This window comes from Phocoena sinus, chromosome 10 (genome assembly GCF_008692025.1).
Source record: "Phocoena sinus isolate mPhoSin1 chromosome 10, mPhoSin1.pri, whole genome shotgun sequence".
In the NCBI taxonomy this organism is placed as follows: domain Eukaryota; kingdom Metazoa; phylum Chordata; class Mammalia; order Artiodactyla; family Phocoenidae; genus Phocoena; species Phocoena sinus.
Genome location: NC_045772.1, coordinates 96,475,809 through 96,503,766, shown reverse-complemented (window position 1 = coordinate 96,503,766; position 27,958 = coordinate 96,475,809). Strand labels below are relative to the sequence as shown.

Here is a 27,958-nt window from a genome sequence, read left to right as displayed (position 1 = left end):
ATATCTCGTGCTTCTCTTTATGGCTTTATAGTTAAGCAAGCCTGTTTCCTTCCACGATGTTCCAATAGCTTTCTTGAGGGATCTTTAACTTACAATGGTCTTGCAAAGTTTCCTAGGTTTCCCTATCTATAGTCCCCTACTGGGACTTCTACAGCTACCTGTATAACTATCCTATTCTATCCCTGTCACTATTACTTGCCCTTTGTTGCAAAACTCCAGTATGTCCTAGTTCCCACCCTACCTCCTCAGACCACTTTTCTCGGGGTTACTTGAGATGCTGCCTCCCGGGATTGAAGTCCTTAGTATGTCCACGGAATAAAACATAACTCTCAACTTTTAGGTTGTGAATATGTTTCTTAGTCGCCAAGATATATTTGGAGTGGGATGGATCACGTTGGTGATAGATTCAATAGGAGCTATTGGGGGAAAATGTCATTGAGGGAGAAAAAAACGGCTAGATGATGCAAGGTTTCTGGTTTGAACATCTGAATGGTGATATGGGGAGCACTGAAGAAAAGCAGAGTTAGAGGAAAAGATATGGAATTTGTATATTTTAATTTTGAGATCTCAGTTATATAAATTGAGGAGGAGGTGAACTATATAAGCCTTGGACTGAGAAAAGTGTTCTTGGTTAGAAATAGAAATTTGAGACTCATTGAAATATGCAATGAACTGGAGCTGGCTTGAACAGGCTTGTGAGAGCTGTTTGTTAATTTTTCATGAATTCTGTGAGCCGGTTATTAAATGCAGCCATTAAAAAAAAATAAAATCGGGGACTTCCCTGGTGGCACAGTGGGTAAAGAATCCGCCTGCTAATGCAGGGGACACAGGTTCTATCCCTGGTCTGGGAAGATCCCACATGCCGCGGAGCAACTAAGCCCATGCCTCACAATGACTGAGCCCTCGTGCCACAACTACTGAAGGCCCTGCGCCTAGAGCCTGTGCTCCGCAACAAGAGAAGCCACTGCAATGAGAAGCCCGCGCACCGCAACGAAGAGTAGCCCCGGTTCGCTGCAACTAGAGAAAGCCCGCACACAGCAAAGAAGACCCAACGTAGCCAAAAATAAATAAATACATTTTTAAAAAAATAATTAAAAAATTAAATTGTGCAAATATAATTTAAATAAATTATATTAAAAACAAAAGTTTAAAAGTACTCAAAACTCATCACTTTCTAATTATTTTACTACCTTTTTGTATTAGTTTGCTAGGACTGCCATAACAAAAATGCTAAACTAGTTTAAGCAACAGAAATTTATTCTGTTCTGGAGGCAATCCAAGAGCAAGGTGTCAACAGGTTTGGTTTTGACAGAGGCCTCTGTCTTTCGCTTGAAGGTGGCTGCCTTCGTCTGTGCCCTCACACCATATTTTTATCTGTGTGCGTGCACCTCTGTGTCCGAATTTCGTCTTTTTTTTTTTTTTGACCACGCCTCTCGGCCCACAGGATCTTAGCTCCTCAACCAGGGACTGAACCCGGGCCCTTAGCAGTGAAAGCATGGAGTTCCAACCACTGGACCTCCAGGGCATTCCTAAATTTCCTCTTCTTATACTGACACCAGTCAGCTTGGATTTGGGCCCACACTAGTGGCCTCATTTTAACTTAATTATTTCTTTTAAGGTCCTATCCCCAGTACAGGTACATTCTGAGGTACTGGGGGTTAGGGCTTCAACTTATGAACCTGGGGGGTACACAATTCAGCCCTTAACAAAACTGAAATTATTGGGTTGGCCAAAAATTCATTCGGGTTTTTCTGGCCAACCCAATATTTATCTCTATTGTATCTGTATGGTGGAAACATGACATTGTGAGTTGCCAGCTTGCAATCAGCCGTGATGGGAATTTACAACAGAAAAATCAGTATATGCTAAAAAGGAGGGCCTTTTGCTCTCTCTGGAGAGCCTGCTGTTAAACATCTACCCGCATATCACTGCTATCGATGTTATTTCGTTTTTAGAGTATAATTTGAATGTGACAAATGCACGCACACACATGGGCACACACACACACTCCTTTTGTTGACGTGCTGCAAATTATGGCTGATAGAGATACAAAGAAAGGCTTCCTAGGGAATTCCCTGGCGATCCAGTGGTTAGGACTCAGTGGTTTTACTGCCAAGGGCCCAGGTTCGATCCCTGGTCTGGAAACTAAGATCCCACAAGCTGCACGGTGAGAGCCAAAAAAAAAAAAAAAAAAAAAAAGTCTTCTGAGTATCTATCACTGATTTTGCAAGGACAGGTATATCGAGATGCTTTCCACTGAGTCACAGAAACTCTGACCAAATGGTATTAAAGGACATCTTATAAGGATCATCTCATTTATCATCTCACATTAAACTGAACCCAAGGGTAGTGGAGTATGCTGGAAAAGAAGGTTCCTTGCTCTGCCCGAGATAGGAGATAGATGGGCCCCTGGGCTGGACAGCTGGGGTTTGTCAAGTGGAGTAAAACTGAAGCTTTGTTCTCACCCAGACACTCCAAGGACAAAGCTAGTGGCAGAAGCTCAGCTCTGCTAAAGTAAAGAGATAAGGCACTCACTCCTGAGGTCAAGGAAGACTTCCCTGTCTGCACATGTGCAGGAAGGCTCCTTGGGGGGCAAAAAGGGAGGGGGCCCCCACCCCGTAATAAGTGTGGACATGCACCCACAGGCCTCTGTGGTGGCATCCACCTTAGCAAAAATTTGCACACGCATGTTGGGGGCGCATATATGCTGGGGAGTGTCCTGGGACCAGTCAGGTGTGAAAAAAGAAAGGAGATAATTGGCCCAATGTAAACAAAGACCCGGAAGGACTGTCCTATATAAGTGATTTAAATCACCTCTTTACGGTGCTCCTCATTCAGGACTCCCACACTCCTCTCTGGGTGTGTATTTCTGCCTAGCTTCTGACTTAAATAAACAAACTCCTCCCATACATTGTGCTATGTCTCTAATAATAAACTTTGTACCTGTTTTTACAGTTTTTGTCTCCTTGAAACATTCGTGCTTTCAACAGGGGAAAGAGCAGGGGCCACTTTGCTTCTGGCCTCTAGCCCCTAGTGGTCTAGTGGTTAGGATTCCTGGTTTTCATCCAGGCTACTCAGGTTCAATTCCTGGGCTGGGAACTAAGATCTCTCTTCAGGATCGCTGCCCGCTGTCAGCGAGATTATTATGACCTCGGATCTCGACCTCCGAGATCATTATGAGAAAGCAGCAGGAAGAAGCTCTCTCTGGCTGAATGTGAATGGTTTCACCTGGGTCTCAGATTGCTCTCTGCATCCATCACATGACAACGGGAAGACTCAGCCATAGGGGAAGGCAGTACAGTACGGCAGACTGCAGTCCTGGAGGACATGGCGGAGCGGAAGGACCAGCCAACCTCGAAGCTCAGCTCTAGCTCCCTGTTTCCAGTGGTCTAATGGACATCTCCATGTCCATGGTAGTGGATGTCCCACTACCATTTCAACCTCAGTAAGTCCCAAAGAAATCGATCATCTGCCAAAGCTTCAAGACCAAACCTTTCTGTTCCTTTCCTTGCCAGTACTATTTCCCCAGGAACACTAGATTCAGGCAAACCTTGGGTATAGTCCTCTTCTCCATACGCTATATCCATCCAGTTGCTGAGTCCTGTTGAACTTTCCTCTCCACCCCCGCTCCTTACCCCAGATTCTTCCACCGTCAATGAATCATTATACATCCATATATATATATATATATATATATATTCATATATATGTAGTTACTCTACATTTTCTATTTTAAGAATTTAGCATCTTAAAATGTATTGAATTCCTCTACTTCTCTATCCAATAGACAGACTATTCTATTACTAGAATAGAATAATAAGATAGCAGGATAAATTATATACATAGAAAAATCAATAGTTATGACAGTGTGGTACTAGAGCAGAAATAGCTATATATATTATATATAGGTCAATGGAAAATAATAGTCCAGGGTTTTTATATGTATATATATATATATATATATATATATATATATATATATAAAATGGCATTTCAAATCAGTAGGTAAGGGTGGGATTAATCATTTCTTTAAGGCAACACTCTATAAACAAAGTGAAAAGACAAACTAGGAAAACATTTTCAGTATTTATAAAAGACAAAAAGTTAATGTAGACCCTGAAGATGGCGGCCGTGGTGGGAAGGTTGCTCCGGACTTCGCTTGTCCGACAAGTGAGTGCCATTCCTCGGGGCATTTCTGCCTCCGCAGCCCTTAGGCCTGCTGCTTCTCGAAGAACGTGCTTGACAAATGCACTGTGGTCTGGCTCTGCTCAAGCAAAATTCGCCTTTAGCACCAGTTCCTCATGCCATGCCCCTGCCGTCACCCAGCATGCGCCCTATTTTAAGGGTACAGCTGTTGTCAATGGAGAGTTCAAAGAAATAAGCCTTGATGACTTTAAGGGGAAATATTTAGTGCTCTTCTTCTATCCTTTGGATTTCACCTTTGTGTGTCCTACAGAAATTATTGCTTTCAGTGACAAAGCCAATGAATTCCACGATGTGAACTGTGAAGTCGTTGCAGTGTCAGTGGATTCCCACTTCACCCACCTGGCCTGGATAAACACCAAGGAAGAATGGCGGTTTGGGCCACATGCAAATCACGCTCTTGTCAGATTTGACTAAACACATTTCCCGAGACTATGGTGTGCTGTTAGAAGGTCCCGGCCTCGCACTACTAGGTCTCTTCATAATTGACCCCAACGGAGTCATCAAGCATTTGAGTGTCAATGATCTCCCAGTGGGCCGAAGAGTGGAAGAGACCCTCCGCTTGGTGAAGGCATTCCAATTTTTACAAACCCATGGAGAAGTCTGCCCCGCCAACTGGACACCAGATTCTCCTACAATCAAGCCCCATCCAACTGCTTCCAAAGAATATTTTGAGAAGGTAGATCAGTAGACCATCCCAGGTGCACCTGCAGCTTCCCACACCAGAAAAAAACAACAGCTGGAACTCACTTTTAGCATTTCAAAGATTATTATTTATAGAAGGCAAAAAAAACAATTATGCTTGTATGCGTAAATATTACTCTAAATGTTTTGTTTTTGTAACATTGGCCAAGGCTTTTAAAATGTGGTTAGTTACTAACGTAAGGAGTCCTTTATTAGCAGTGTATGGACAGATGGCTAGTTGCTATAGAATGTGCAGTTCCCCTATTTCTTGGATATGTCTTCAAAGGGAAAAGGAAACAACTCTTCTTTATCAGCCTTACTTGAACCTTTGTGTACACTAGAGTAGTGTGACAGGCATCAAAACTTCTGATCAAGGGTCCTGAAATTTTCTTCTTGAGTTTCTTTGTATTAAACTGATTTTTCTTTTAAGATCATAGTTTTAAGTTGTTAGCATCAATGGTCTAATTTAACACTTGCAGGACTTCCCTGGTGGTCCAGTGGTTAAGACTCTGTGCTCGCAATGCAGGGGACGTGGGTTCGATCCCTGGTCAGGGAACTAAGATCCCACATCCCATGCAGTGCGGCCAGGAAAAAAAAACCCAAAAAACACTTGCAATGAATGTGTACGTGACTGAAGCAGATGTGAATCATGTTTTTTAAAAAACCACCTACAGTGGCCAAGTGACTTAACTGACCATGCATGTCCCCCAGTCCTGAGATTTATACTTTATATAATTATTTTACTTATTTTGTTAGCTGACTTAGTGCCTACATACATTTCTAATATTTATTGGGCATAATTATAAAGGATAATTATTGAATCCAGGGATTGCATTTTGAATTTTATTTCCTGAAGTGTTCAATGTAAAAAAATAAACATTTTAAAATACAAAAAAAAAAAAGTTAATGTATATGTGTGGTGGTTTTCATACATGCCCACCAGGAATTCCCTGGCGGTCCAGTGGTTAGTACTCCACGTTTCCACTGCCAGGGGCCTGGGTTTGATCCCTGGTCGGGCAACGAAGTTTCCGCAGGCTGCGCTTCGTGCGGCCAAAAAAAAAACCAAACAAACCAAAACAAACAACGAAAAAACCCACGCCCACGAATTCTTTGATACTCTTCTCTTCAAGAGGTGGAGCCTATTTTCCCTCTACTTAAGTGTGGGCTGCACTTAGTGACTAGCTGCTAAAAATAGAATAAAGTGGAAGTGATCTGTGTGACTAAAAGGCACAGTGGCTTCCACCGTGGTCTCCTTCTCTCCTGGGGGAAGCCAGCTGCCTAATTGTGAGGACACTCAAGCAGTCCTGTGGAGAAGCCCAAATGGCAGGGAACAGTCCTGCTAACAGCCATGTCACTGAACCATCTCCAGGCCCAGTCAGTCCATCAGATAACTGTAGCCCAAGCTAAGATACTTTTAGATTCCTGATTCACAGAAACTGAGATAATAAATGTTTTAAGCTACTAAGTTTTGAGATAATTTGTTATAATCAACTAAGAATTGCATTTGGCTACAACATAGATCCCCCAAACCCAGAGGCTTAACCAGTTTTTCTCTTTATATAAAATAAGTCTGGAGACAGGCAGTTCAGCGGTGATATGATAGCTTCATGATATTTTCTGTATCATAGGCGGCTTTCTACTTATGTTCCGGCATTTTAGCATGTGGCTCATATTCTCTGGGGCATCTCACAGCCCCATGTGGTTGCTGGAACTCCTGCCATCACATTTCTACTTTACAGAGGAAGTAAGAGAAAGGGGAGGAGGAAAAAGGGACATTCTAGAAGTTTCACTAACTGACGTATCAGCAGTGCATGGAAGTTGAGAAATATATATATATTTTAAAGCTGGGCACAGTGTTGCCCCAATAATATAAAAGTTCTGTTAGCTCAAGAATGAGAAGACAAAAAAATTCAATTAAAAAGTAAGCAGGGCTTCCCTGGTGGCGCAGTGGTTGAGAGTCCGCCTGCCGATGCAGGGGACACGGGTTCGTGCCCCGGTCCGGGAAGATCCCACATGCCGCGGAGCGGCTAGGCCTGTGAGCCATGGCCGCTGAGCCTGCGCGTCCGGAGCCTGTGCTCCGCAACGGGAAAGGCCACGACAGTGACAGCCCCGCGTACAGCAAAAAAAAAAAAAAAAAAAAAAAAAAAGTAAGCAAAGAGTTTAAACAGACAGTTCCTCAAAGAAGATATACAAATGGCCAATGAAAACAAAAGAGATGCTTAACATCTTTAGCCATCAGGGAAATGCAAATCAAAACCACAATGAAATACCGCTTCATATCCACGAGGACAGCTATAATCAAAAACAGGTAATAGCAAATGTTGGCCAGGAGATGGAGAAATTAGAGCCCTCACACACTGCCGGTGGAAATGTGATGTGGGGCAGCCCTTTGGAACACAGTTTGGTAGTTTCTCAAAGGATAAATATAGAGCTACCATATGACCCACTTACAATTCCACTTGTAAGGAAAAAATTGCCAATAAACTAGTTGAAATATATGAGGTCTGGTTCTATTTGTAACATTTTATTTCAGGCTCCTAGCAAAGTGCCTGGTACCTAGTAAGCACTCAATATTCATAGTTGAATAAAGGAATATGTTGAAACTGTAAATATTTTAGAATGGAATCTCCACATGGCAAAGAATCATGTCCTCCTTTGGAATCCATTCATTACTGTATAGAATTCAATATCTTGATACTAAAAGTATTATTTTTTTATCGATACTATTCGGGTATATAACCGAGGGAGATGGGAATATTCGGCCACACAAAAATTTGTACATGAACAAATTCATAGTAGCATTATTCGTAATAGCCAAAAACTGGAAAGAACCAAATGTCTCTCAACTGACGAATGAAGAAATAAAATGTGGTATAAGCCATACGATGGAATACTGTTCAGCAATTAGGAGGGATGAGGTACTGTTACATGCTACAACACAGATGAACTTTGAAAACATAATGCTAAGCGAAAGAAGCCAGACGCAGAGGACCACATGTTGTATAACTTCATTTATATAAACTGTTTAAAGACAGTTCTGTTAGTGAGAAAGACGGGAAGAATGAATATCAGGTAAGAAACTGGCCGTTTCCACCACAGTTAGTATTCAGATCATATAAAGCTCCTACGAATCAATTTTAAAAATTCATGACTTAGCAGGAACATGAAAAAGGACATGAAAAGACATTTTGTAAAATAAATACAAATACATAGACATATTAAAAAAAAACCTCACCAACAATCAAAAAGGCAAATTAAAATAATTTTGTGGTTATTTGATAATGGCTATTATTAAAAAGACAAGAAAAACAAATGTTGGTGAGGATGTGGAGAAAAGGGAATCCTCACGCACTGTTGGTGGGAATGTAAATTTGTGCAGCCACTATGGAGAACAGTATGGAGATTCCTCAAAAAAATTAAAAATAGAACTACCATATGATTCAGCAATTCCACTTCTAGGTATTTATCTGAAGAAAACGAAAGTACTAATTCAAACGATATGTGCACCCTTGTGTTCATTGCAACACTATTTACAATAGCTAGATATGGAAGTAAACTAAGTGTCCATCCATAGATGAATGGATAAAGAAGGTGTGTGTGGGGGGGTGGTGGGGGTGGGTGGTGGAATATTACTTGGCCATAAAAAAGAATGAAACCTTCCATTTGCGGCAACATGGATGGACTTAGAGGATATTACGTTAAGTAAAATAAGTCAGACAGAGAAAAACAATACCACATGATTTCAATTTTATGTGGAATCTAAAAACCAAAAAAATGAAGAAACAAAACAGAAGCTGACTCATAGATACAGAGAAAAAACTGGTGGTTGCCAGAGGGGCAGGGGATGGAGGGAATGGATAAAACAGATGAAGGGGATTGAGAGGTATAAACTTCCAGCTATAAAATAAATCATGAGGATATAATGTACACATAGGGAATATAGTCAATATTGTACAACTTTGTATGCTGACAGATGGTAACTCGTCTTATTGGAGTGATCATTTCATAATGCATAAAAACATCAAATCACTATGTTGTATACCTGAAACTAATATAATATTGCATGTTAATTATAACTTTAAAATGCCATAATAAACTAACCTCCCTGAAAAAAATAATATCGACATATCTATTTTTCAATCTATTAAGACTGGTAAAGATAAGTACATACACTTTGAACCAGAAACTGCACCTCCTAAGAATGGATTCCACAGAGCCATGTTACTCAAAATGCGGTCCATGGACCAGCAGCATTGGTGTCACTTTAAGGGGTCGGAATCTACATTTTAATGAGCTCCTCAGGCAATTCCTATGCACAATAAAATTTGAGAAGTACTGTTACAGAGTACTCACACCGAAGAGCAAAGATATATCTATGAGGATTTCTATTGCAGGATTGTTTATAATGTTGATAATTTTCTTTAAAGTTAATACACCTCAACAGAATACAGTTAAAAAATTACCATATAGCTATATAATGGAAGACTTAGAAAACTATAAACAAAGTGGTAGATAAATGTTTAGTAATATGAAAGATGTCTAAGACATACTGTTAAATGAAAAGAATCCAGATGTATGTATGACTGATACCATTTTTATCTTTTAAAAATCTATATATTAATGAGAGTGGTGCTGAGGGAGATCATGGACTTTTATGTTCCTCTATATACACATCTCTATTATTTGCATTTTTATTTTAATTAAATAGTATTTTTGTAATCGAAGGAGATGTTTTCTAGACCAGGCACTGGGGGAAGGATGTCACTGAGAAGGACGTGGAGTTTCTAGCTCTCATTACACGGCATCGATTCAGTCCTTGTCAACAAAACAAAATAAAACCTCCAGCGGCTCCTTACAGCTTTTGGGATAAAGTCCAACCGTCTGTTGCTCCTCCCTCATTCCCCTGAGTGCACCTCCGCTCCAGCCAGCAGAACCCCTGCCTTCCTTCCACTGACACTGAGCTCTTTCTCCTCTAGGACTTAACACCGGCGCCTCCTCTGTCTAGAGTCTCTGCCCTGAATATGTGATATTATGTGCACATGTGTATTATAAAATTATCCCCTGGCACTTCGTAAAAGCCCTGTAAGTGCTGGGTTTCATTATTATAACATATTTCTCATTATATTGAATTACTTGTCCACTAACCCTATCCCTGGACTGTAAGCCCCCTGAAGACAGGGACTGTGTTTTACTGTCCTTGAGCGCCCAGCCAGTCCAGCCGGGCAGAGAGTAAGTGCTTAACAAAAGCATGCTAAATGATCCCTCTCTTTCCTCTGCACCAAGGAAGAAAATCACATCCTTTCTCTCCGACTACATCAAACCACCTGGATGTCAGCTGGTATAGTTAAACTTATTTTATAGATGAGAAAGTGGGGTCTTAGGTAACTTGCTAGCGCATTACAGATCTGTCAAGACTCCAAAACAGGCTTTTTTTTTTTTTTTTTTTTGGCTTCGCTGTGCAGCTTGTGGGATCTTAGTTTCCTGACCGGGGATCGAACCCAGGCCACAGCAGTGAAAGCGCTGAGTCCTAACCACTGGACAGCCAGGGGATTCCCAACAATCCAGGTCTTAAGATACATCGGGCCTGGGCTCCTTCCACTCCAGGAAGCCACCTGCCAGAGGTCTACCTGAAAATAATTATTGGGTGGGACCAGTAATTATTGGTGGGGGAACCAGACCAAATACCACTTGGTAGGTATTTCTTTCCTTTCTTTTTTTTTTTTTTTCTTTATAGTCCCTGAGACTCTGCTTGTCCCATCATGAGGTCTTAATTTATTTTATTTACTTTTGCTGTGTTGGGTCTTTGTTTCTGTGCCAGGGCTTTCTCTAGTTGTGGCAAGTGGGGGCCACTCTTCATCACAGTGTGCGGGCCTCTCACTGTCGTGGCCTCTCTTGTTGCAGAGCTCCAGATGTGCAGGCTCAGTAGTTGTGGCTCACGGGCCTAGTTGCTCCGTGGCATGTGGGATCTTCCCAGACCAGGGCTCGAACACCATGTCCCCTGCATTATAGCACGCAGATTCCCCACCACTGCGCCACCAGGGAAGACCCTCTTCTTTTTTTTTTTTTTTTTATAAGTTTATTTATTTACTTATTTTGGCTGCATTGGGTCTTCGTTGCTCCGCATGGGCTTTCTCTAGCTGTGGTGAGAGGGGGCTACTCTTGTTGGGTGTGCGGGCTTCTCATTGCGGTGGCTTCTCTTGTTGGGAGCACTGACTCTAGGCGCGCAGGCTTCAGTAGTCGTGGTACTTAGGTTTCAGTAGTTGTGGCTCGCGGGGTCTAGAGGGCAGGCTCAGTAGTTGTGGTACACGGACTTAGTTGCTCCGCGGCACGTAGAATTTCCCTGGACCAGGGCTCGAACCCGTGCCCCCTGCATTGTCAGGTGGATTTTTAACCACTGCGCCACCCACCACTTGGTATTTCTTGCCCTTCTTCCCCACCTTTTGCTTCAGGGAACGAGTTTCTTTTGAATTCACAGTACTTCTGCATTGAGGTTGTCCGGTTCCTTTAAGGTCTCGCATGATGCAATGGCTAGCCCGCCCCTGTCCCGCCCCTCAGCTCTACTAAGCCGCGCCCACTGGCTTTTTCAGCGGGCCAATTACCGCCCCTCATCCGGGTTCCTAGGACTGGGAAATTGGGCTCGTAACCAGGCAACTACCGGTCCACTTGCTTCGCGGCGGATTTTCAGTTCGGTTACTCGCAGCTCTTCTCTCAACGGCTGCCGGCTGCGGAAGGCGAGTGCCCGGCCCCCCCCGTTGCCATAACAGCAGTACACAACTCCTTCTCCCTTGCCCTCTACCAAACAGTCCTTCCCTCTGGGGCCAAGACCTCTCCAGTAGAGCTTCTAGTTGAGCAGAACCAGGGTCTGCGCCCCTTTGCAAAGGAGGATTGATTGAGTGGGAGGGTTGGAGGCTGCGTGTCAGGCTGGTGTCCCAGAGGGGACAGGGAAATGGGTCTACGCGGCGTGGGAGAGTTAGAAGAAAGGAGTAGAGCAGGGGTTATAGAGATGGAAGGGGATGGGAGGGGGCAGTAGGGAGGTTTGGAGGAGAACGTGGCTTAAGGCAGAAGTGGGGAGAACTAAAGAGAGGGAAGTCCAGGAAGCTGGACACCGAGCTGCTGGAGGAGTTGGAGCCCCTGAGAAGGGCAGGAAATGTCTTGGGGGTCTGGGAAGGCATCCAAGTCAGAGGGGTCCTTGGTGGAAAGTATGAAGTGGAGGTTGGGAGTCAAAATGAGATGTTCACAGGGATGAGGAAAGAAGCATCGCTGGCAGGAGGTCTGGGGTAATAGGGTGATGAGAGGGGTACCCATTTATGGAGGTGAGGGAGGGAGCGTTGGCAGACGCTGAGGAGACCTTCTTTCTCAGGGCCGGGACCTAGCTGGATTTGACTCCAGAGCCTTCAGCAGGGAAGAAAAATGTCAGCTGAAGATGATCTGGAAGACTTTGAGCCAGACCTGGATGGTCTGGAAAGGGAAGACGACAAGAAGGAGACAGAGGAGTGGGAGGACTACAGGAAAGAGGGAGAAGACTCTGAGGAAGTGAGAGCTTGGAAACAGAGGGGCCGGGATTAAGGGCTGGGGTGAAAGGGATGCCTGAGTCCGCTTCCTCCTGCAGTGGATGTCCACGCCCCTCACAGAGGACGTGATGAAGGAAGGGCTTTCTGCGCTCTGCAAGACGGGTAATGGACTGGCCCATGCTTACGTCAAGCTGGAGGTTAAAGACAGGTGTGTTCATGGGGGACCAGAAGAGGTCTGAGGATGTGGGACCCAGTGTCCTTTCTCAGCCTCCATCCTGGGTGTTTCGGCTGAGGTTGGATCTCTGGCATCCTGGGCCAGCGAGGAGGGAAGGATAGAGTCTACTTTTCAGGACGCTGTGACTCCCTGTGTCAGAGCTGGCCTGGGCAAGGCTGTGAGGGTATGGGATGGGGGTGGGGATTCCTGTTGGACTACCTCACAAGTCTTTCAGAGTGTCGCTTCTCGGCCCTTCACAGACACAAGGTCCCTGCCCACCGTTGAGAACCCACCTACCTTCTCTTCCCCCTCCCCAGCCCTCCCTTCTGTCAGCCACTCTCCTCTCCACTCTAAGCCATCTTCATACTGCCCTCTGCTTTAGTACCTCTGACAGTCCTTGCTGGATTCTTAACCCTGACCCTGGCCTCTACCGTATCCTAGGGATCTGACAGACATCCACTTGCTGCGTTCCTACATCCATCTGCGCTATGTGGATGTTTCCAGAAACCACTTGACGGACTTGTCCCCACTCAATTACCTCACCCACCTGCTCTGGCTCAAGGCTGACGGCAACCGGCTGCAGAGTGCCCGGTTGAACGAACTGCCCTACCTGCAGATCGCCAGCTTTGCCTATAACCAGATCACCGACACTGAGGGCATCTCTCATCCTCGTCTGGCCAGCCTGGATCTCAAAGGTGGGGCCTTAGGATGGGCCTCACAAGATTCCTTCCTCGCCTGGGGCCGACAGAAGTGGGCAGTGTGGTCCTTGGCTGTGCCACACAGCAATCTGCATTCATTCATTCACTCATTCACGATGGTTCACAATGACAGTTCTGTGTGCTGGAGATGTAGCAGTGAACAAAACAAAGAAAATCCTTATTCTCTTGTAGCTTACATTGTAGTCAAGGGAGGCAGGCAATTATCAGTGATCAGTATTTTATTTTTAATTTTTGGCTGCACTGCGTGGCATGCGGGATCTTAGTTCCCCAAGCAGGGATCAAACCCGTATCGCCTGCAGTGGAAGCACGGAGTCTTAGCCACTGGACCACCAGGGAAGTCCCAATGATCACAATATATAAGTAAATTTAGGGACTTCCCTGGTGGCGCAGTGGTTAAGAATCCGCCTGCCAATGCAGGGGACACAGGTTCGAGCCCTGGTCCAGGAAGATCCCACATACTGCGGAGCAACTAAGCCCGTGAGCCACAACTACTGAGCCCGTGTGCCGCAACTACTGATGCCCGCGCACCTAGAGCCTGTGATCCGCAACAAGAGAAGCCACCGCAGTGAGAAGCCCGCTCACTGCAACTAGAGAAAGCCTGTGCGCAGTAACAAAAGACCCAACACGGCCAAAAATAAATAAATAAAAATTTAAAAAATAAGTAAATTTATAAAGCATGTTAAAAGGAGATAAGTGCTATTTAAAAAATCAGGGTAAAGGAAAAGGGGGGGAGCAGGGGTGGCGATTTCAAACAGGTTTGTTAGGACAAGTGTCATTGGGAAGTCGACATTTGAGCAAAGACTTGAAGGAGGAGAGGGAGTTAGCCATATAGATTGCTGGGCACCCTTCATTCACTCCTCAAAGACTTAGGTGGGCACATCCATCGGGCCCTCGGACTGCCAGACCACTGTCCAGGGCTCCGCAGCTCTTAAGTCTGGAGCTGTCCCTCCTCGTATCACCTGGCATTAGAGAAGGTGATGCAGAGGCTCCCCAAATTCAGGCTCTACTGCTGCACATTTGAAGTGGCCCTTTGAACTCTTGACACCCTCCTTCTCAGGGAACCACATCCACATGGTGACAGGTCTGGACCCCCAAAAGCTGATCAGCCTGCACACACTGGAGCTTCGGGGGAACCAGCTGAACAGCACCCTGGGAATCAACCTTCCTAAGCTGAAGAACCTCTTCCTGGTAGCTCACTGGGTCCGAGGGTGGTTGGTGCTGGGAAGGGGGCACTGTCCGGGGGGCCAGGATGCCTGGTTCTAGTAGACTCACCTACTAACTTCATCATCGTCATCATTGGCGTCATTTCCTGAGTGCTTGCTTGCTGCCAGATGTTGTGTGGATTCAGAGTCAAAACAGACAAGGTGCTTGGCACCTAGCAGGGCTGATAATACACAATGTGTGGATAATATAGAGACAGTTTGCTTTGATACAGGTAGCAGCACCTTGTGCATAACTGAGGTTCAGATCAGGCCAAGGAAGCCACTTATGTGTCTAGGCTTTTAGACTCTTGAGTTGCCTCATTCCAGGATGGAGCTGAAGCCATTTCTCCTCAGTGGAGCAGTGAGGCTCTTGGCCCCGGGCGGTGGGCTGAAGCATCTCCTCCTTAATCAGAGGTGGCTGTGCTGGGATGGGCAGTAGGAGTCACTGCTGAGCTGTCTCTGGGTTGGCAGCTTCTTCTGGATTCTTTACTCTCTACGCGGGTCTCTACCCACCTCCACTCCCCTCCTGTACCCTCTCTACCTCTTAGATTTGCCCTTTTGCTGCATCTCTTTCTGATTTCCTTCCCTCTCCCTGCACCCCTCTCCCAATCGACCTACTGTATCCTGGGGTCTAGGCCCAGAACCTGTTGAAGAAGGTGGAAGGCTTGGAAAACCTAAGCAATCTCACTACCTTGCATCTTCGAGACAACCAGATTGAAACTCTGAGTGGCTTCTCCAAGGAAATGAAATCACTGCAGTACCTCAACCTAAGGTAGGAACCCCCTCCAGGCCCACCGTGCCTTTACCCTTGACCAGGAGCCACCTTTGACCCTATGTTTCTCCCTGGTCCCAATCCCCCAGTTCTAGACCACCCCCAGATTCTCACCTCATCCTCTGTCCTGATCCTCCCCCCTCCTGTCCTTACTTTCTTCTGCATCAGTCCTAATTACAGCACTGAGACCTTTGTAGCCTGAGACCCCTGAATCCTATGCATTCAACCCACATATTGAGAACGTACTATGTGCCAGGCCTTGTGCTGTGTTTCGGGAACCATCTGAAGGAATCAGAGATGGTCCCTGTTCTCAGGGACTCACAGTCTGGCTCCATCCCATATAAGTTTCCACTGCCCTTCTCCATCTCCTGGGCCCCAATTCCCCTTCCAGTTTCCTGCCTCTCTTCTCCTGAGCCCCACCTGTAAGGGATGGCCCCATACTGCTATAAAACACAAGACATGCTCAGATTTGTTTTTGTTTTCCATAAATTTATTTATTTTTGGCTGCGTTGGGTCTTCGTTGCTGCCCGGGCTTTCTCTAGTTGCAGCGAGCGGGGGCTACTCTTCATTGCGGTGCACGGGTTTCTCATTGCGGTGGCTTCTCTTGTTGCGGAGCACAGGCTCTAGGCACGCTGGCTTCAGTAGTTGTGGCACGCGGGCTCAGTAGTTGTGGCTCGCGGGCTCTAGGACGCAGGCTCAGTAGTTGTGGCGCACGGGCTTAGTTGCTCCGCGGCATGTGGGATCTTCCCGGACCGGGGCTCGAACCCGTGTCCCCTGAATTGGCAGATGGATTCTTAACCACTGCGCCACCAGGTAAGCCCCCGTGCTCAGATCTGAGGTGAGAAGAGTATTTAAAAGAAAATCTCTAGATGGAAAGGCACTGAGGATCAGGGGCGATTTTCTTGCAGCAACTCTTGTCGGATGGAGGATTTTATGTGTGTATCTTTAAGCAAAGATGTAAGGAAATTGCCTCTTTCGTCAACAAAGACAGATCCTCGATTCTGGCAGTGGAAAAAGAGTCTCCATGTAGGGAGTGGTGGTTGTACCTTGAAGCCCAAAGTCCTGCTTTGACTGCTGGAGCGATCTCTTGCTAATTAGCTGTGCCCCCTTGGTCTGGTAGGGTGCATGGGGTATTGTTTTCCTGTTAATGGTCTAGACAGGGATAATGGACCTTCCTCAGTGGCTATTTACCAGGGATGTTTAGAAGTAAGTGTGGGGCAGAGGGGTTGTCTCAGTGACTGGGAGGTGCCCCTGGGGCCAAAGGCCTGCAAGCAAGGACAGTCCAGCCCCTGAGGCGTGAGGCAAGAGCATGAAAACAATACACAGCATCCTACAATGAGGTACTTCAGGGGAGGAAGCTTATTCTTCAGGCTGGGAGGCCCCGGCCCATCCCCAGCTCCAGGCTCCTTCCTGTGGGAGCACCGAGACAGCACCATCTCCATGACCCTAGAGCCCGTTTCCGTCTCCACTGGCTCGGGTCCTACCTTCTAACCTTTGGTTAGGTGTGATGACACAGAAATCTGTCCCTACAAAGGAGATTCCCCCCTACTCCCCAACTACAAGACAGGGCTGATACCTAGCTCTGCTGCTCCAAAAAGATAAATATGACACATTACAGAATAGACAGTGGCACCTAGGGATTCCCTGAAGGGCAGAACAGGACAGGAGTAGGGTTACACAGCGTCTCTGCAGCAAATCTGGCAGTGCGTGGCAGGCCAGTCCACAGAGGCCATGTTTCTAGAGAAACCGGAGCCCAGTGGGAGACTCCCCCTGAGGGCCCATACCTGGTAGCTGGCCTCCGAAGCCCATCGTTCTCTCGTGAACACCTCCCCACCGCACCGGCAGGGGCAACATGGTGGCTGACCTGGGGGAGCTCGCCAAGCTGCGGAACCTGCCCAAGCTGCGAGCCTTGGTGCTGCTGGACAACCCGTGTACGGACGAGAACGACTACCGCCGGGAGGCCCTGGTGCAGATGGTGCATCTCGAGCGCCTGGACAAGGACTTCTACGAGGAGGAGGAGAGGGCTGAGGCTGATGAGATCCGGCAGAGGGCGAAGGAGGAGGCCGAGCCCGAGCCCGAATTGGAACTGGACCAGTCATCGATCTAGCAGTTCCCCTAGCCTCCAAGGACAGTAAGGAAGGGGGGCAGGGAGGCCAGAAGAGGAGGCCAAGGGCCTGGCGGATGGGAAGGGAAGTTGCTGTAGGAGGAGGTGGGTGAGGGAGGCAGAGGCAAGGAGAACCCTTGGGGAGACCTGGGTTAGGAGTCACAGGTGAGGAGAAAGAACCAGAAGAGCCTGGGAGGAGCTGAGAGAGGCTTAGGAGATACATCAGGAGGCCTGAGGAGTAAGCAGTATGAATGGGGCGGCAGGCAGAGAGGTGGCTGTGGGCTGGGCAGCCACACCTGATGGGAAATGCTGGGTCTGGGGCATGGGGGGGGGCGGGGTTGGGGGCCGTGGTGTATGAGGATGGCAGCTGGGCCTAGAGAAGGCAGGAGAGGAGGATCCTGCACTAAAGAGCAAAGCTAAGAATAACAGGACAGAAGGAAGAAAGGAGGGCAGAAGGAGGCAGGAAGAGACTGAGGCTCTGAGACCAGGGAAGTGTGGCAGCTGGCACTTCAGATGGGGCAGAGGCAGCAGTGGGAGTGCAGGGGGCCCAGAGGATTGGCTGCTGTCCTCTTCCTCCAGGAGACCAAAGATGCTGGCTCCAAGAATGAGGAGACTCCCAGTTGGGGGGGCCCACACCCCCTCTTCCGGAGACAGAGGACGCTTTCTCTTGCCCCAGACCTAGGAATTCATCACAGCCCTCCTCCCAGACTCTGTGACGGGCACCTGGGCAGCGGTGACTGCGCGGGAGCAGCCCTCGGGTAGGCCTGGTGGGAACCAGGCCTGGATGGGCCAGGGGATGCTTGAGGAACTGGCTGCGGAGGCGGCGGCCTGGAGTGTTAGGAACAGTTGTTCGTTTTTCCAATAAAGAGACATTTTGATACTCTCGTGTCTGACCGGGTTTGTGAGACACTGAGGCTGTCACGGGCTTCACTGGCGTGAGGCTGAGATTGTTACTTTCCACGGGGTCGGGGCGTGGGTATGAGCGCGCGTGGGCGGCGGGGGTATAGGTCGTGGGTGGACCCCGGCCCCTCCCACATCGCTCTCCTCCTGCCCTCCCCGCCCCATCCCATCGGTACCCCCTACTCCCCCGCGCTCCTACGTGCCCCTCCGCTGGCGGCTCCTGGATCATCGGGGGCTCCGGGTCACATGCGCCCGCCCGGCCCTATCCGCGCCTCCCCCGCCCGCCGCCCGGGCGCCGCAGCCGCCGCCACCGCCACTCCCGCTCTCTCTGCGCCGCCACCACCACCACTGCCAGCGCCACCGACAGCGCCACCGCCACAGGCTGGGTCTGCAGCCCCGAGGTGAAGCCCCAGCCGAGCCCCGCGCCCCTCCGGCCCCCTCCCCTCGCCGCCGCGCCCCCGCCACTCTCCCCGGGCCTCGCGCATCCCTCGCCCCGCGGCGCTGCGCACCTGCTTCGCCACCCGCGCCCCGCAGGCACCTCCTTCCCCAGCCTTCCCGGACCGCTCGTCTCGGTTTCAGGCTGTCGCCCCCTCCTCATTCGCGCGCCAGGCCTCTGCGCACCTGTGTCTAACTGCGCCTTTCTCCACCCTTGTCTACCCCCTCCCCATGCCCCTTTTCGCCTCCGGTTCTGTCGATGGTAAGGTTTCGCGGTCTCCCCGGGCTGTGCATTTTGACCCTGGCACGTCCTTTGGCTTTGCATCGGGGAAATGTCTTTCTCACGCTTCCTCGGCGTCCGCAGACTCCCTCTAGACGCCCCTCTCCCACTCCTCGCCCGCATCGCCCACTCCGGTTACAGTATTTCCACTGCACCGGGGAGGGATGGGAAGAAGGGAGAATTTGTCTAGGGGCCGGGGGAGGACCGGCCCAGCCGTGCCTCTCCCCACGGGTCTCGCTTCGTCCTCCTCCCTCCCCATGGCAACCTTCAGAGACTGAGGACCCTCTCGCAGACTTCTCTACTGTACATCTCTCGGGAAGAGGAGGGACATACATTTGGAGGGAGATTGGGACCTTGGAGTGGGGGTTAGAGCGTTAGACTGTGGGGGATGGGGGCTCAGGAGGAGAGGCCTCCCGCTGCCCATACGACCCATGCTCTTCTGGGCTCCAAGGAGAAATGCAAACCTAGCAGCCGGACCGCCCTGAGGAGATCTGGGGGAACCCCACCAGCCGGCCGCTGAGGGGGCGAGGGAACCACTGCCGTGCCCCTCCCCTCCCCTCCTCACTGCGGAGTCCTCCCATCTCGTTTTTGATCCTACCCCGCCCCCCACTGCAGTGACCTCCCCTTCCTCACTGCATTGACCTTCTCCTCTCCCCACGGGCGGGGGGATCCCTTCTACAGCCGACGACTGCAGCCAGCTCCTCGTCACCACCACCACCCCCACCCCGCCCAGTGCAGTAACCTCTTTCCCATCCCTCCCAGCCTCCCAGCCTTTGGCCCCTCCCACTGGTCTCAGGCTCCACCCCTCTAAGCCTCTTACCTTTCTCCTTCCTTCCCTTCCACCCAAGGAGATCCCAGCCATCATGTCCATTGAGAAGATCTGGGCCCGGGAGATCCTGGACTCCCGTGGGAATCCCACGGTGGAGGTGGATCTCTACACTGCCAAAGGTAATGGGCAGGGCCTTCCCACAGCCGCCATGCTGGCTTTGCCCTCGCCTGGCATGGGAGGCTCCCCGGGAATTCCCAGTGGGGATGGGGTGCTGGGCCAGGCTCACGAGCCTGGAGCGGGGCGGGGTGGATCCTCCTTTTCCAGGGGAGCCAGGATAGGCCGGTCTCTGTGTGCTAGCTTAGTGTGTGATGCACAGCCTGGCTCTGCCCTCTGTGTTCACCGTGTGTGCGTGTGTGCACCGCGTGTGCGTGCACCATGTGTGCTGCCTGCGCAGCTTCATTTCTGTGGTTCCACCTGCGCACGTGGGACCTCAGTCGGGCGGATGAGGCCACTGCTTGTGCATCCGCCTCCGTGCGTGTGTCCGGGTCGGGGCGGGGCGGGGGGGTCGTTAAGGAGCACTGGTGGAAGAAGGCTGGATGCAGCTGCAGGGGCGTAGAGCTGGAAGGCTGAAGAATCTCTGGTCCCTGTGGTGTCCTCTCTCTCCATCCTCATTCCACGTTCCCCTCCCAGGGCTTTTCCGGGCTGCGGTGCCCAGTGGAGCCTCCACTGGTATCTATGAGGCCCTGGAGCTAAGGGATGGGGACAAACAGCGTTACTTAGGCAAAGGTGAGGCCCTTTGTCTTTTCCTGGCTCTCCCGTCCCTCTGCTGGGGACCTCACACCAGTCCCCAGCCCTCTTCCTGCATGCCTTCCCCCCACCTTTCCTCTTCGGGCCCCGCCTGGCCTGAGCCGGCCTGACCTCTCCACCTCTCCCTAGGTGTCTTGAAGGCAGTGGACCACATCAACACCGCCATCGCCCCGGCCCTCATCAGCTCAGTGAGGCCCGCTCTTTGCTGGGGGTGGGGACCAGGGTCCTGGAAGGAACCCTGGATTAGGGGACGATGAAGGAGAGGGAGAAAGGCCCACCTCTTGGGAATCATGGTTACCGGGGAAGGATGCCCCCTGCTCCCATGGAGCTTCAGGTCCTCTAATCCAGACAGGCCGCTGTTGCGGGAAGCTGGTTGGACCCTGGCTAGATGTGAGCCTGTGTGTGGATGTAGGGGGCCCTCTGGCTTAGGGTCCAGCCTTCATCCTGGCTTTGGGTGATGGAGGCTCTGCTCACAGGGTCTCTCTGTGGTGGAACAAGAGAAGCTGGACAACCTCATGTTGGACTTGGATGGGACTGAGAACAAGTGTAAGCAGGGGCTGGGAGAGAGTCGGGGTGGGGAGGGAACTCACGGAGCAGATGGAGAACTGAGGGGCCAGCACTGTGGGGGGCTTCTTAGGAAGGATGACCTGGGACTTCCCTGGAGGTCCAGTGGTTAGGACTCCACGCATGAGCTTCCACTGCAGGGGGCACGGGTACGATCCGTGGTCGGATCCTGCAGGCCGTGAGGTGTGGCCAAAAAAAAAAAAGAGAGAGAAGGATGACCCGAGGAGGACTAGCCCTTCAAGAAACCATGAGTTTTACGCCAGTGGGAGGGGAATGACATTAGACAGAAGGGAGAACTTTGCAGCATAAGGAGGGGGGAGTTGGTGGCAGATAGTCTGTGGTCTCAGGGATGTTTAGCAATAGTGCCGCTCTCTGCCCTTTCCACTCACCTCCCCTCGCCGCCCCCCACTATTTTCAGGAGAGGATGGATGAGGTGTTGCAGGAGTGGAGCGGGAGGAGGGGGTCTCCTTTACTGGCTCCTTTTGGGGAGTGTAGGTGGAGGCGAGGCCTGGAAGGGGAAGGGGACGTGTTTGCTCAGTGCCTTCCTCTGTAATCTCCCAGCCAAGTTTGGGGCCAATGCCATCCTGGGTGTGTCCCTGGCCGTGTGTAAGGCAGGGGCGGCCGAGCAGGAATTGCCCCTCTACCGCCACATTGCTCAGCTGGCCGGGAACTCAGACCTCATCCTGCCTGTGCCGGTGAGACTATGACCTGCCCCTCCCAGGGGTGGGTGGGGAGGGAGTATGAAGCCTTGTGAGGACTGATGGGGCACAGCTAAAGAGAAAGGATGGGGACGGGGGACTCTGAGTCCAGGAAGCTGGAGGAAGTTTGGGATGTGGGGTTGACACTCCCAGGGGCGGAGAGGGAAGTGCTCTGTGACTTTTCTGTCCTCCTGTGGCTCCCAGGCCTTCAACGTGATCAATGGGGGCTCCCATGCTGGGAACAAGCTGGCCATGCAGGAGTTTATGATCCTCCCAGTGGGCGCTGAGAGCTTTCGGGATGCCATGCGACTCGGGGCGGAGGTCTATCACACACTCAAGGGCGTCATCAAGGACAAGTATGGCAAGGATGCCACCAACGTGGGAGACGAAGGTGGCTTTGCCCCCAATATCCTGGAGAACAGTGAAGGTGAGGCCAGGAGCCCCACTCCTAGCTCTAAGTCTCACTCCATCCCGGGACATCAGGAAGGGCCACACATTTCCCCAAGTCCCGAGGAGGCTGCGGGAGGGTCCCTGAGCTAATTCCAAGAGGTTCCATTCCTCGGAGTGGGTGCCAGAGGGCCTAACAAATTCACATGCAGGCCTAAGAGGACATTCTTTATCCACCCAGCCAGATCTGTAAGCATCTGCAAGTTCCCACCGGAGCCCCTGGGGATGCTGGGAGATGGTCTAGGTGACCTGTGGGATCCATCCCCCCCTTTAACTCCGATGGATCCTCAGTTTGATGAGATACACCATACTCCAGGGAATCCACTCCAAATCTATCCCATTCCCACCCCAACCTCTTAGACTTCTAGGATTTCTAGCCTTTCTCTGCCCTGGGAGAAACCTTATAGTGAAGAGAAACTATACAGGCAGGTAGTGGCTAAGAGTTAACTTTCTGGGGCCAAATTGCCTGGATTTGAACCTTGACTTGAAGAGTTACTGGCTGGGGATCTTGCTCACTTAACTTCTCTGTGCTTGTCTTTCTCATCTGTAAAATGGGAACAACAGTCTCTACCTCTTAGCATAAGTGTGAGGATTAAATGAGATCATATGTGTAAGTGCTTAGGTGACATAGTTAAGCCCTCAATAAATTATAGCTATTTAAAACAAAACAAACAAACAAAAAAAACAAAACTGGGCTTCCCTGGTGGCGCAGCGGTTGAGAGTCCGCCTGCCGATGCAGGGGACACGGGTTCGTGTCCCGGTCCGGGAAGATCCCACGTGCCGCGGAGCGGCTGGGCCCGTGAGCCATGGCCGCTGAGCCTGCGCGTCCGGAGCCTGTGCTCCGCAACGGGAGAGGTCACGACAGTGAGAGGCCCGCGTACCGCAACAAAACAAAACAAAACAAGACAAAACTATGGAACTTCCCTGGTTGTCCAGTGGTTAAGAGTCCGTGCTTCCAATGCAGGGGCTGCGGTTCGATCCCTGGTCAGGGAACCAAGATCCCACACACTGTGCGGCGCGGCCAAAACAAAAACAAAAACAAAAAGACTATTATTAACACAATTCCATTCCTCTGCCTTCCTAAAAGGTGGCCTGCTCGTCGCAGACCTGGGAATAACCCCAAAACAACCTTAACCAGACCTCTCCCTAGCAACAGCCCTCCACTTCTGTTCTGAATTTCTTTCTTTCCCTCATTCCTCCTCGTCCATTGTATTCCATCCCCAGCCTTGGAGCTGGTGAAGGAAGCCATTGACAAGGCTGGCTACACAGAAAAGATCGTCATTGGCATGGATGTCGCCGCCTCGGAGTTTTACCGTGATGGCAAATACGACTTGGACTTCAAGTCTCCCGCTAATCTTTCCCGATACATCACTGGGGACCAGCTGGGGGCCCTCTACCAGGACTTTGTCAGGAACTATCCAGGTGAGAGCAAGGGCTGTGGCAGGGGGAGGGCGGGGGGCAGGCAGGGATGTGTTGGGGACAGCTCTGGACCTTACGGGGGTGCTGACCCGGGTGTCAGGGAGAGATGTCCTGAGAAGAACCTGAGAACCAGGGATGGGGTGAAGGAGCCTCCTGCAGAGGTTGGGCTTTGGACGCCGTGTAATTGTGCAGGTACCTGCGGTGAATCTGTTCCATCTGCTTTGGATCCTGAGTAAAGTCATGATCTCTGAAGCTGCTGGGATAAGGGGGCGGGTTTGGGAGGAACCAGGCATGGTGAGAGGGTGACTGGAACTAGCACAGTTCAGGATCTTTGGTTGAGAAAACTGGATGCTGGGGAATTCCCTGGCGGTCCAGTGGTTAGGACTCTGCACTTTCAGTGCCGAGGGCACGGGTTCAATTCCTGGTCAGGGAACTAAGATCCCATAAGCCACCAGTGTGGTGGCTGGATGCTGGACGCTGAATGGAGCTGGACGTCATGGGGATGAGGAGGTGCTGAATCACCCTCTCTAGGTCCCCCAGTGGTTTTTACCGCCGGCTGGAGGCACTTGGTTTCCAGCTCCTGAGACAGAGCGAGAGAAAACAGACTTGGATTGCGGAATGAAGTTTCTAGAATAGCGACGAGGAAGGGCTTCCTGGGAGAAGGTGGGAAAATACCAAGACAGGTTGTGAGACAGCTTCTAAACTCTTGTTTTTTGAAAGGTTTTATGAAAGAATCAAGAAGCAGTTAGGGCAGGCTCGTTTCGGGGGAAGCAGGGGTGAGGAAGCTGAATTGGCCAGGGGGGTCTGACCTGTCCATTCAGGGAATCTCAGCGGGGTGTTCCTGCCTGACTCAGAGCCTCCGCACCGCTCTCCCATCAGTGGTCTCTATTGAGGACCCCTTTGACCAGGACGACTGGGCTGCCTGGTCCAAGTTCACAGCCAACGTGGGGATCCAGATTGTGGGTGATGACCTGACAGTGACCAACCCAAAGCGAATCGAGCGGGCCGTGGAGGAGAAGGCCTGCAACTGTCTGCTGCTGAAGGTCAACCAGATCGGTTCGGTCACCGAAGCCATCCAAGCGTGAGTGCCTGCCGTCCCTGACTCAGCCCGTTTCTGCAGGATGCCTCTCACCAGTGCTCCCAGCCCAGTCTTGCCCACAAGTGCTGAAGGGGGCAGGGAACCTGGAGTCACTTTCACGGCTCTCCTGGTTCTGCTCCCTCCACCCAGACGTTTCTTGACCAACATAGGGGATGAGAAGAGGGTGCGGGCGTGAGGGGCTGGGGCTCAGTGCTGCTGTACGGATGCAGGTGCAAGCTGGCCCAGGAGAATGGCTGGGGGGTCATGGTGAGTCACCGCTCGGGAGAGACTGAGGACACGTTCATTGCGGACCTGGTGGTAGGGCTGTGCACAGGCCAGGTGAGCGCCAGAGAGCCCTTTGTGCAATCGGTGGGTTCTAGGCTCAGGTGGCTCTCTCCTTCCAGGTGTTTGCGGGTGTTGGGGGAATCTCAAGGGAGTATAAGTTTCCTTTCATGGGGCAGACGGCGGCCACGGAGCTGCTTATCTTTTGTGGTGTTTCAGATCAAGACTGGTGCCCCATGCCGTTCCGAGCGTCTGGCTAAGTACAACCAACTCATGAGGTGAGGGGACCCGGGGAATGGAAGCCCAGGGCCCAGGGGGTTATAAGCTGTGTTTCTCCACCATTTCCTCTCCAGTGCCTGGGGCCTGGAGAACAAACGGTAGGCATCCAGAGAATACTTGTTTTTGATCGATGGGTTTACAGACGGCCTGATTGACAGCGCACGAAAGCCAGGGAATGCCCTCGCTCAGGCCAGGACCCGGGAGCAGGTGGTGCGAGGGGCTTGGAGGATGGTGGCCCCATGGGAAGCGGGGGCGGTCCTCCTGCTTCCCTGACTCTTTCCTTTCTGACTCACCTCTCTCAGAATCGAAGAAGAGCTGGGGGACGAAGCTCGCTTCGCCGGACATAATTTCCGCAATCCCAGCGTGCTGTGATCCCTCTACCTGCCTGGAGACATGGAACCCCTCGCCCGTCCTCCTGGAACCTCTTCTTTCCAGTCCTGCTCGAAATTTCACCCCAGACAACACCCCGCTGACCTGCTGCGCTGCTCCTTGACTGGTCCAGCCCCTGCTGTCTCCGCTCTCGCCCACTCTGGGTTCCACACTCTCCACTCCTTCCTTTCTCTTCTCCCTCCTCAAAAACTGGCCATGGACTGAGGATGTAAGGGCATCCATGGAAGACCAATCAGGGTCTGTGCTGGAGCGTCAGGGCTGGTTGTTGCGGTGTGTAGAGGGGCCGTGTGTCATGTGTGCTTTGCGCTGGGTCTGTTGGTTTCCAGGTTGCATATGAGACAGGAACTGCGCAGTGCTGAGTGGAGGGGAGTGCTGGCTGCGTGCTCAGGCCTGGCCTAAGGCACTGATGTATTATTTATTCATTTATTTATTTTTCATTCATCCTGTTAATGATTCACTTCCTCATAACTCCAGGGCCAGAAACTGGCCTGACTGGACGGGACCATGTGTCTGTATTTCATGTGACTGTAGATTCTGAGATGGCCTGGGGTGGGGGTCTTGCTGGAACGGGAAGGGTCACAGAAAGGGGCGTCGATGAGGGTTCCTGTGTGCGTGCCAAGCCTTAGCCTCAGCCTGGCTCGGTCCAGAGGTGGGGCTGTGTGCCCGGGGCTCCTCCCCTGTCCCTCTCTCCCCAGCCCGTCTCCCCCTCCTCGTTCGTTCTTCCTGCCGGTGCACCTGAGCACCATCTCACTCCCCCGTGCCGTGTTCCACAGCTGCCAGCACCTCTGTGGCATCGAAATGAGCACCACCATTAAAGTGTGAGTCACCGTGCATTACTGTGTCTGAGGAGTCTTACTCTCGTCCACACGAGGGGACAGAAGATGGAGCTCCTGGAAGTCGGTGAAACTGGATAGCAGAGCTGGGGAGGGCACAGAAAGAGGAAGAAGCCCAACAAATAGGCCAGGAGGATGGCATTGCCCACCTCACCCTGGCCAGGCAGGGAGCACATTGCCTTGCCGTGTCAGCAGCGAGCCTGGCCCCAGGACCCAGGGGAATTGGGGGCCCCAGAATTCCTAAAAGTATCAAAAATTGTGTGTGTATACGCATTTTTGGAGAAAGGGATCCAAAGGGTTTGCAGATTCACCAAGGGCCTTGACCAGAGGAGGGATAAAGCCTGTGGGCTGGAGCAGCTCCGGTACTGGGCCTCTCCCAGACCAAGTCCTGGCTGCTTCTGGGATCGACCAGCACTGCCTGGGCAGCACCCCCTGCAAGGTGGGGACCTGGGGAGGAAAGGATGGTGCTTGGGAAGAATGGTACCATGGAGCGAGGGAAGAATGGTACTGGGGGTGCAGAAGCCGGAGGAAACAGCCTTCCAGTAAACTGGAGATTCAGGACCTGGGGTGCTCAACGGGCCCCTCCCAGGGTCAGCCTGCGAGAAGGGTGCCAGTGTGTGGCCGGGGAGACGCACTATCACCCTTCAGCTCCAGCGGAGCCCCAGCATTGAGATGGGAACCCAGGAACCACAGGGGAGGAGGGGGGCGGGGCGGGGGGGAGGGGCCGGAGGAGGGGGGCGGGGGAGCCCCCTCCAGGGCTCTCGGATACCCGCGTGGAGCTGTGGCCACTAGAGCGAGTCAAGCTTCTGTAGGCTGTTGACTGCACTGGCTCCAGGGCTAGGGTGGGAGGAATCGCAAGGCTGCTCCCTCTGTGGGCCTCCCACCCTGTTTGTTCTCTGAGTCCTGGTCCTGGGCCCCCTCTGCCATCCTGCCCAGCTCCAGGACTGGAAGAGGATTCCCGTTCTGTATGGGCAGGACCCGTTTCTCTGCTTTTCTCCTCCTGTGTGGCTGACAACTCAGCCCTTTTCAGTCGAAGAGTTTCTCGCCCCATCCTCTGTGCCTCTTCATTACCGCGCGGGCATCTCAGCTTTCCCTTCTCTGCTGTCTCCTGGTGTCCTTTTCTGTTTCCCTTGGGGGCACACCGTACTTTTCTCTAGGGTCCATTATATCCATCTTTCTTCAGTAACTCCCGGTCGGAGCCACATTTCCTAACCTCTGCCCTTTCCTCCTTGCTAGGTCGCCTCCTCATGCCCCCCACACCCCAACCCCTCAGGTACTGGCTTGGATTGGGTTACAGCTAGCTCTGCCTGGGCCTCCCAGGCCCCTCTCTCCACTTTCCTTTTGTGCCGTTGCCTGGAGACGGGTGGG

General features: G+C 51.0%; 3 protein-coding genes across 7 annotated transcripts; all 3 read left to right on the top strand.

Annotated features, from left to right (window-relative positions):
* Positions 1-4,122: 4,122 nt before the first annotated feature.
* On the top strand, positions 4,123-4,927 carry LOC116760729 (thioredoxin-dependent peroxide reductase, mitochondrial-like). Its single transcript, XM_032646043.1, is given in 2 exon segments — positions 4,123-4,559; positions 4,561-4,927. Coding segments are annotated over 2 exon segments (771 nt in total). The 3' UTR covers positions 4,895-4,927.
* Positions 4,928-11,495: 6,568 nt separating this feature from the next.
* On the top strand, positions 11,496-18,430 carry LRRC23 (leucine rich repeat containing 23). 2 transcript variants are annotated; one of them, XM_032647129.1, is made up of 8 exons: positions 11,496-11,618; positions 12,248-12,420; positions 12,497-12,606; positions 13,054-13,307; positions 14,389-14,519; positions 15,169-15,305; positions 17,151-17,436; positions 18,086-18,430. In XM_032647129.1, exons 2-7 carry the CDS (start codon positions 12,298-12,300, stop codon positions 17,410-17,412), a joined length of 1,017 nt encoding a protein of 338 aa, XP_032503020.1. In that variant the 5' UTR covers positions 11,496-11,618; positions 12,248-12,297; the 3' UTR covers positions 17,413-17,436; positions 18,086-18,430. The 2 variants fall into 2 exon arrangements, with proteins under 2 accessions (XP_032503020.1, XP_032503019.1); XM_032647128.1 differs by having other exon boundaries at positions 17,989-18,430.
* Positions 18,431-18,583: 153 nt separating this feature from the next.
* ENO2 (enolase 2) lies at positions 18,584-26,588 on the top strand. 4 transcript variants are annotated; one of them, XR_004351932.1, is made up of 13 exons: positions 18,611-18,710; positions 19,873-19,972; positions 20,484-20,579; positions 20,730-20,788; positions 21,077-21,146; positions 21,726-21,859; positions 22,067-22,289; positions 23,534-23,731; positions 24,608-24,809; positions 25,037-25,145; positions 25,308-25,366; positions 25,510-25,577; positions 25,670-25,733. XR_004351932.1 is itself a non-coding variant. In XM_032647028.1 (12 exons), the coding sequence occupies exons 2-12, from the start codon at positions 19,888-19,890 to the stop codon at positions 25,737-25,739; spliced, it is 1,305 nt and encodes a 434-aa protein (XP_032502919.1). In that variant the 5' UTR covers positions 18,584-18,710; positions 19,873-19,887; the 3' UTR covers positions 25,740-26,588. The 4 variants fall into 4 exon arrangements, 2 of the variants coding, with proteins under 2 accessions (XP_032502919.1, XP_032502920.1); XM_032647028.1 differs by lacking the exon at positions 25,510-25,577 and having other exon boundaries at positions 18,584-18,710; positions 25,670-26,588; XR_004351933.1 differs by lacking the exon at positions 25,037-25,145 and having other exon boundaries at positions 25,670-25,739.
* The last annotated feature ends 1,370 nt before the right edge of the window (positions 26,589-27,958 follow it).

Coding starts and splice junctions, on each gene's coding strand:
- LRRC23 (XM_032647129.1), top strand. CDS start 12,298: ATGTCAGCTGAAGATGATCTGGAAGACTTTGAGCCAGACCTGGATGGT. Junction 12,421..12,496: donor AGGGAGAAGACTCTGAGGAA/GTGAGAGCTTGG, acceptor TTCCTCCTGCAG/TGGATGTCCACGCCCCTCAC. Junction 15,306..17,150: donor CTGCAGTACCTCAACCTAAG/GTAGGAACCCCC, acceptor CCGCACCGGCAG/GGGCAACATGGTGGCTGACC.
- ENO2 (XM_032647028.1), top strand. CDS start 19,888: ATGTCCATTGAGAAGATCTGGGCCCGGGAGATCCTGGACTCCCGTGGG. Junction 19,973..20,483: donor GGATCTCTACACTGCCAAAG/GTAATGGGCAGG, acceptor TTCCCCTCCCAG/GGCTTTTCCGGGCTGCGGTG. Junction 21,147..21,725: donor GGATGGGACTGAGAACAAGT/GTAAGCAGGGGC, acceptor GTAATCTCCCAG/CCAAGTTTGGGGCCAATGCC.